The 9,002-nt window shown below is 40.9% G+C and overlaps 1 protein-coding gene across 1 annotated transcript; it reads left to right on the top strand.

Moving 5' to 3' along the window:
• The first annotated feature begins 2,425 nt into the window (after positions 1 to 2,425).
• Positions 2,426 to 8,733, top strand: mpc2b (mitochondrial pyruvate carrier 2b). The gene is made up of 5 exons (XM_080478255.1): positions 2,426 to 2,779; positions 4,722 to 4,762; positions 4,883 to 4,967; positions 5,123 to 5,234; positions 6,624 to 8,733. The coding sequence occupies exons 1-5, from the start codon at positions 2,686 to 2,688 to the stop codon at positions 6,670 to 6,672; spliced, it is 381 nt and encodes a 126-aa protein (XP_080334381.1). The 5' UTR covers positions 2,426 to 2,685; the 3' UTR covers positions 6,673 to 8,733.
• Positions 8,734 to 9,002: the final 269 nt, after the last annotated feature.

The raw sequence follows: 9,002 nt of genomic DNA, 5'->3' as shown, positions 1-9,002 counted from the left end.
CCATTTCACTGGCCTGCACCAGCAGGGATGGGACATCTTTTTATCATTAAAAACTCTACTCCCAAAAAGCTAAACTATATTCTTCTTCTTCTTCTTCTTCTTCTACTTCTTCTTCTTCTTCTTCTTCTTCTTCTTCTTCTTCTTCTTCTTCTTCTTCTTCTTCTTATTATTATTATTATTATTATTATTATTATTATTATTATTATTATTATTATCATTATTATTATCATTATTATTATTATTATTATTATTATTATTATTATTATTATTATAATCATCATCATCATCATCATCCTTGTTATGATGACGATGATTATTATTATGCCTGCCTTAGTGGAAAGGCACAATGATTACTATCCCAGGTGGCCATTTAGTGTTATTATTTTTATTTTATAAATAAAATTTCGTGGAATTTTTTTATTCGGGCAACTAGGCTACACCATTGGGAGAAAAACACAAAAAGCAGATCAAAACGTGAGAAGCATTCGGGAATATGTTGCTATGACTTCTGTGAATGATTAGGCAAAGCGTTTCCAAATAATCACCCCAATAAACTGCAAAGAAATGTCCCATACAAAGTGGATGGGAGATGTACCTAATGGCAGAGATGAGAGGAGCGGCAGGAACACAAAATTTCCCCTGGAATTTTCTACTTATTGTGTGAATGCTGAGCCACAAGGTCATTTTTTTTTAGTTTCTCCTAAGATGGGAGCGTAGATGCCCCAAATAAGAAACAAAGTGGCTCAATTGTTGCACACTGTTTAAATTCAAAGTAACCAAATACTGATTAAAGACTATCACAAACTGACACTGCCCACTGAGCGAAAAGTGGTTCAAAACACATCTAAAATATGTCCTCTCTATACATCCAGAAGACGTCCTCAGAGGGGCAAGAAGGAAAGTTTTTTTATATGTCTTTCTTGGACGTTGTCTAGATGTCTTTTCTAGACATCATATGGATAATTTTTATAATGTCATTTGTCAACTAGGTCTGGCTGTTGAATAGACGTCCAGATTACGGCCTGGACGGACGGACGGACGTGTTTTGGACGTCTATGGACGTTGCTTTCTCAGTGGGAAACATGTCCTTCTGTTACAACTGTGTTACTGTTGCTTTGGCCATGAACCTTCTTTTCCACTGATTGGACAACGTGGTGCTGAGGACATGTTAGTGTCAGTTTGTGATAATCTTTAATCAGTATTTGGTTACTTTAAATTTTAACAGTGTGCAACAATTGAGACACTTTGTTTGTCTTATATTGAGTATTTACGCTCCCATCTTTTAGGGGGGAAAAAATTGCTTTTTGGCTCAACGGTTGTTGTTTTGGAATAAAAATAATTTTCTTAATGCATCGACATTTTTGTAGAAATGAGCATTTCTTTTTCAATACTTATACTTATACTTTCAATACAATAAAGAATTTATTCCATTCAACCAAAGACAGTTTAAGTCTTAAAAGAACCAGGAAGTGTGACATCACTTACTGTCACATTCTCCAAAAGCTCTCAGTTGGAACAGGAGTAACTACTTTAACTCCCCAGGGGCAAAATAGGGGCCTACGAGTCTGTCATAGTTTCTGTTTTACCCTGATGATGAAAAGGAACATACGCAAGGTCGAACAGGCAAATTCCACGCCTCACCTGCCACCTTACCACCACTGTTTGATTGCATCAGACACCTTGATTTGAAAAATTCGTATTCCTACAGTATATTTAAAACCAACCGGTTCTGTGTTCACTTTTAGATAAAACTCTAATAACATGCAATCTTGTCTTTCTGAGATGTGAAACCTTCAAAATTTATGTTTAGTTTAGTCCACAATTGATGTCACATGCTTGTTTTTGGATGGTGGAAGGAAATCAGAGTACCCCGAGGAAACCCACACACACACCAGGAAAACATGCAAACTCCACACAGAAGGGCCCGGCTGGTATTTGAAACCACAACGTTTACACCGTCAGACGCGAGTGCTCACCACCACCAACCAACCAAAAACCTACTTAAAAAAAAAATACGATTGTAAGCTTTTGTTTCATGCACTATATCCTAATAAATTTAGAAAATGTGCATGCTTTGTATTTATTTAGAGAGTAAACCGGCTACTTAGTGTTCGCTGCATTTGACATACACTATAGAAATATGCTATGTCCATTTATTTTGCCAATGAATACATTGCCTCAGATAAAGTACAGATTGTAAGTTAAAAAAAATACATAATCAATAATTTGTGATCAGAGAATTAGAAAAAAAAATTGTGATGTGCACACAATAGATACATTAATATTCCTTTTTGTTTGTATCTCCACCACGTATAGCGATGCCTGACGATAAAAGTAGCGCTCCTCTGCAAGCCAATCGTATTGGAGGTCTGTCCAGACGGGCCAATGAGAGCAGCGGATTCCGCAGCCCCGCCCCGCCTCCCTCTACGTGGTTGGTTGCGCCGTCGGGAAAGTCACCTCACCGAGCGGTTCAGGGTGAAGCTACTGACAGCTAGCCGGTATCCGGGTGCAGAGCTCCGGGGGAAGGTCGACAGCAGGACACCAGCATCTTCTCCGAGTCTTCGAAACCAGCCTGGAGTCAACTGACAGCCCGCGAATAGACGGACGCAGAAGAGATACGCCGTGAGCTCGTCCTTTAGCCCGTGAGCTCACGTCTCCTCTCCGTCTGCTCCAACAGCAGCAGCCATGGCCGCGCTCAGAGCGTCCTACCACCGGATCCTGGACCGCATCGAGCACATACTGCCCGCCAAGCTCAGACCTCTGTACAACCACCCGGCAGGTAACACAGACTGGGCTTGTTTCTCTGTGTGTGTGTGTGTGTGTGTGTGTGTGAGAGAGAAAGATGTGCCAGCTGTGGCCTGTGGCGGGCGTAGAGGGGGGTTAAGGATGCCAGCGGGTCTGCAGCGCACCCCTCCCCCGGAGGGAGCGCGAGCTGCCCCGGGCTCATTGTTTTCATGGGTCGGTGTGGCTCCGATGGGGGCTTTAATCTGCAGAGATAAGCAGCTCAGTCTGAAGAAGAGCGCAGTTTTAGGGCAGGAAAAGTAGTAGCTGAAGCAGCTTTGCGAAAGTTCAAAGGTTGTTTTTTTTTTGCCATAAAAACCACAAAAAAAGTGTTTCCTGACTAGAATCATTGTGGATTTGCAGCAGAAAAACACAAAGCAGGGACTGATCTGATCCAATTATAAGCCATTTTTACAGACCATGAACAAATCTGAACAGGATATAAACACATTACACAGTTTGTACCAACAATCTTTAGATTTTAACCAAAAAAATGAGGCCAAGGGGAAATTTTTATGTTCAGTCAAAGTAACTGTGTAACTAAAGACAATAAAATCATGTCAAACAACAACAGACACACCATATACTCTTATTTTGAAAGGTGAAACCTGTTTGACTTGACTTTGAATTGTTTTAGTTAGAGTCGATGTATTCCTAGTGTTTCCCATTACTCTCTCGCTCATTCATCTGCATTGTAGTTGTTTCTGTCAGGCCTCTTTCGATCAATGAGTAACACAATGGTTGCAAAATGTCCTGAGATCCGGCAGTCGTACCTCCAACTTGAGCCCTTCAGCACTGAGCCAACAGAGGGAAACTGTTGTGGCTTCCACAGTTACTAAATTAGTTCAATAGTCTGTTTGTCTTCGTCAATACATTTCCTATTGAAGATCTATGTCAACTGAAATAAAGAAGCACCTGTGGACATTTGCTCTTTGTTTGGCCTCTGGAGTTGTCAAGGGCATCTCTCTGAGCAGGTAGGAGGGGGCGGTGACCAAAGCCGACTCCCTCGCCCATGATTTGTAGTGGCAGCCGGCCTCTTTTTGGTTTTGGCTACAGTGGGAATGTTGACTCCAAACTAACAGATTTTATTTGTGTGCTGTCGCTCAGCACAAGACATCGTATACTTGACATAACTGATGGTAGCTGAAATTACACGGAATATTAGTGATCTAGTTAAACGCTGACTTGAGTAAAAGTGTCTCGTGTAAACACTGCCATCTGAAATGACCATCAGATCGGAGGAGGCGGTGCAGCTCTCTATATGATCTGGTCAGAGTCCATGTAAACAAGCACATTGGATTGTTTGTCTGTGCTGGAGCTTCGGACGTATGTACAGTACAGCTCAGTGGGGAGCATCTCCACGTGACGCTTCATGCAAAATGGTTTGAGGCGATGTCTTGCGGCGGGAGACGACGCTGCCACATCACGCTATTCGAATATTTGTTTCAAAAGGAAACACAAGTTTGATCTGTAAAGCGAATATAACTTCTGAACATCCGGCTAAAGTTGGGTGGACATACAGAAGACGTGTGAGAATACATGAATACTGTGTGCTTGTACATCGAAACCTTTTAAAACTTGAGAGAATTGAAAAAGCTCTTATAAAGAAATGTAAATATACTATCATGAGGTACGTCAACTCTGAGTATTTGTATGAATGTGTGTACATGAGTTAAGTTAGTAGAAAAGTGAAGTTTTACTTAATCCTACTCGTTTGTTTTTTTTTAATTAGTCGGATTGAAGTAAAGTCATTTATTCCTGTCACAACAGCATCATGGCATAAAGCATGATGGGATTGAGCCACTTGTTGTTTTGCTTTTTATCTTGACAGCTATGATGAAGTCACTTAACTCAGAAATGGAAAAAAACCAACTCTTCAACCCCGTGACATTAAACTTAACGTTTCCCCTTTTCTTTTTTGTCTTTTTTTCCCACTTTAGGTCCCAAGACGGTGTTTTTCTGGGCCCCGATGTTCAAATGGGTGAGTTAATGGACACGTTTGGGTGAAAGTAGAAGACAGACGAAGTTCCGGCGTGGCGGTTGCTTGTTGAGAACGGTTTGTTTGTCCAGTGAAGACATGGCGGTCTCTCCTCTCCTGCAGGGTCTGGTCTTCGCTGGTTTGGCTGATATGACTCGACCAGCAGACAAACTCAGCATGTCTCAGTCCGCCGTGCTGACGGCCACCGGTAAGAACCAACATCAATTAGACGTTGTTCCCATGAGTGGCGTCAAACTGTTTATTTTTTAAGTGTTTCAGCTTCAAACCGATGGTTTGGAGGGAATTCGATGAGTCTGGGTGAAAGGTCGCTCATCCCTCCTCCCACTCTTCCGCCTCTTCCAGGTTTGATCTGGTCCCGATATTCACTGGTTATCATCCCAAAGAACTGGAACCTCTTCGCCGTCAACTTCTTCCTCGGCGCCGCAGGAAGCAGTCAGCTCTACAGGATCTGGAGGTGTGTGTGAAACACTGTCTGCACCGACTCGCTGGTTCGGATGGATGTAAAGACACCGTCGCGTCTCATTAAGATATGATTTTGTTTTGCAACAAGTTAATGTTTAACCGAGGACGCAGTCGCTGTGGCATGAGTTTAACTTACAGGATCTTTCATGTGTGCGCCGGCTCTGATGGCTGAACTTTATAATGAGAGTGAACTGAGTGTGTAAACGCAGCAACACGGACAATAAGTAGATCAGCCATCACGTATGAATCATGCAGGCTGGGTGGGATCAACCATGTTTTCACCTTCAGGGGTGTTTGGGATAAATGATCTCAGTGACTGAAGACAGTAGATGATGTAATGTATTTTACAATCCAAGGCAGAGGTCTGCAGCCTTCAACTCAATATCAAATAAAACTGAGGAGAAAAAAAATGGTAGGTTGCAGATGATCTGAGGAAAACAGGAAGTCACTTCCTGTCACTCTTTCAGAATAAACTCACACTCGTTACTCTCAGCCCCACAGTGCACAACAAGTAGTACATTATGGTTAAAGTTTTTAAAGGCTGACCCGTAAATAAAATGTGACATTTCTGGTCTGAATCCAGAAACGCGTCACGTCTGTTAATAATCTTTTCAGGTTTGTTTACGACCGTCTCGTCCAACGTCGGTGCCTGAAATCCTGACTCTGGGCACAAATTCCCTCAGAAACACAAGCTCTTGTGGAAAGCTGTTATAGCGGGACTCTTTATTAAACTGTGAATGTTTAGATACAAATTCTGCTTTGCGTTTATTTTATACGTTTTTACTAAATCATTGAGTCGAGTGTCTCCTTCAAAACAAAAATCGCACCCTAAATACGTCTTCGTTTGTCTCAATCTCGGCATAATAGAAGCATAAACGCTTTTAAAATGTCGCTTTCCTGAAGATGCGTGATCGTCTGTCTCTCGTCAAAACGGATGTTTACATTACTGCAACATAAAACCAACGATGCACTAAAGTAAACTTGCACAAGGATCGTAGAAGCGACACGTTATATCATCTGGAATCTGGATTATAGAAGTCCAGACTGAATGTTTACAGATTAGATTTGATTAATTTTGAAAGGAATAAGTTAGTACTTTATTGATGTCGCTTTGAAGAAAAAAAAACTTTTGTAAATTGCACAAACTGCAGCCAATATTGTAATAATACAGAATTAGGAGTGTATTTCTTGGGAATAAATGTCTTTTTTTTTAATCAGTTTTTGTGCAGTTTGATTGATAAAAAGAAGTTTTTGTGAATAGAAAAGTCGTCATATTCCTTCATTGAGGTTTACGTCTGGTCCTTATTACATTATTTGTCTAAAACAAACACGTGTTGTTGTTTAACCGCATCGATGCGTCTCTTCTTTTCCTGTCTGACAGGCACGAGCAGGACCAGAAGGCGAAGGCGATTGAGGCGCCGCAGTCTTGAGGGGCTTCACGGCCGCCGGCCGACACAAAGGGAGACCCCCGCCCCCCCCCCCCCCCGGCCACCGCTCCATCCACCCTCCTATGTCGTCTCCATAACTCCACGCCATAACCATCCATCCACCACATTAAGCCTGTTGGCCCTGTTGGAAATACACACTTTTCCTTTAAAGTTTCACATTTCCTCAGGGTATATAACTTTTAAAAAAAAAAAAAGAGAGAGAGAGAAAAGAAACAAAGAACTGTTTTTTTGTTTTTTTTAAACTAGTCAACGCTCACGAATGGTAGTCATCAACGCACAAGTACTACTTGTTCAACAAGTCCTGTGATTGTACGGTGTTTTCATGTAACATCTCACTTTATCTCTGTTTTTTGCTTTTTCTCTCATCATCATCATCATCGTCGTCATCGTCGCTGTTCAGGTGTAGCAAGTAGTACCTCAAAAAGAGAGACTTCCCCTCGTCCCCCCCCGCCAAAACAATGTAACTCAGCTTGGTGTGGACGGTGGTATGAAGAATGTCTCTAAATGAGCCGGCCTCTGGTTCATGTACTTATGATTTGGTCGGAGTTGCAGACATCTGGACCTCAGCAGTCATTAAACTGTTCTCTCTCAACGTTGTAACGATTCCTTCACTTTCAGTGGCTTTAATTTAATTTTAATCAGTGTGAAAACCAATTCTAATTTATGAATCACTCCTTCAGAGACTTTGTTGTAGCTGTACAGAACAACACTTTGTAATTCACTGATCGCCTCATTGCCACATATTTAATGTTTAGCTTTTTTTTTTCTCTCCATTGCTTCAGAGTCTAAGAGCAAACACTGACACCAAACCTTGCTGTTAAAAGCCTTGTTGTTCTGAGGAAGGTGTTTTATATTCTCTCTCTGTGTGTAAGAATAACACGGGTTTTTTTTGGGACTCTGTATTTACACTGACCCCCCTGATGAATTAAGCAATAATGGTAATGATCACTTAATCTGCTGACTGTTTGAACAAATGGCACTTTGACGACGGTCGACCGTGACGGCTCTGTAATGGATGTGTAATACTAATAAATACTGTTTGACACAGATGGTTAAAGCATGGGAAACTAAAAAAAAAAGAAAAGATGTCGCCTCGTGCATGAATGAGAAAATGAAGGTTTGCTTCAGACGGCTACACACACCTATGTTGGAACGACTCCTCCTTTTGGTGTTTCACCGCCGTGTGTACACGGTACTGAGGCTGCTCTGTTGTGGCTTTCACGTTCCACAGTAAAGTACCGTGCGGGTTCTGGGATTTCAACCAGCGACCTTTGCTGTTTGAGGCAGATGAGCTGCGATTGTCTGAAGCTGCAGATCTGCAGTTAATGCGGAGCTTTCAACGGCTCTATTTGTGTCTGCGGCTTCATAACAGACGTGAGCTGCTGTTTCTAATATCAACAGTGAATCTTTCCATCTCACCTCTGGCAAGGAGACGTGGAACAAGGTGAGATGAGAGCGCCCCCTTCAGTTTACACAGTGAACTACAGATCAGATTGAGCCAAGTTTTTACCTTCATTAACGCCAATAGAAGTTATAAACTAAAATAGATTAAAGATGCTGGAAAACTGCATGATCTTCAAACTGGACGCGTCCCGAGTCTGGAACAGACTGAATTCTTCCGAACCTGTCCTTTGTATTTCTAAACTACTCGTATTGTGAAGCAGACGTAGATATTTATGTGAAAGACTATTAAAGTTAATCAAATAAAATTTTCAATCCTTGACATTTCAATATAATATAAACTTCTGGGGATTTTATTCTATTTAACCTTCATATAGAAATATTTGGAGAAAGTTTTATATTTTTAGATCACTGATGGAAATAATAGTGCTAAAGCGGCTCTTATAAAATATCCAACTTCAAGTAAGTTTTTCATTCAATAAAGAAAAATATTTTTTTAGCCTAGCCAATATTCCAGGTTAATGTCGATATTCATTATCAAGTAAATCTTAAAAACACACCATCTGAAATGTACTCAAATACCAAAGTATGAAAAACTGTCCCTGCAACTTAATCATCTCCAGGTAATAAACTTGAGTTTCTAAAACTTTTCTAATCACAAGGCTTTTATTTTTCCAAACAGAAACAAAGTTATAACATTCAATCATTGTTGGTATAATTTGTTCCTTAATGTTTGACTTTAGTATGAAGAGCTGCTCCAACCATCTGCTTTTACTGGAACTGAATCGAGTCCATAGAAGTAAGAACACAAAGATACTTTGAAGAATCAATGTTCCACAGTACAGTAAAAGCAGGAAACTACACAAGTACAACTCTGTAAAACACAGATCTCAGGTGTGAGCGGCCTCCAC

The sequence above is a fragment of the Lipophrys pholis genome (assembly GCF_963383615.2).
Source record: "Lipophrys pholis genome assembly, chromosome: 13".
Taxonomy (NCBI): Eukaryota; Metazoa; Chordata; class Actinopteri; order Blenniiformes; family Blenniidae; genus Lipophrys; species Lipophrys pholis.
The sequence above is the reverse complement of the archived record's forward strand: the minus strand, read 5'-3'. Positions and strand labels throughout refer to the sequence as shown.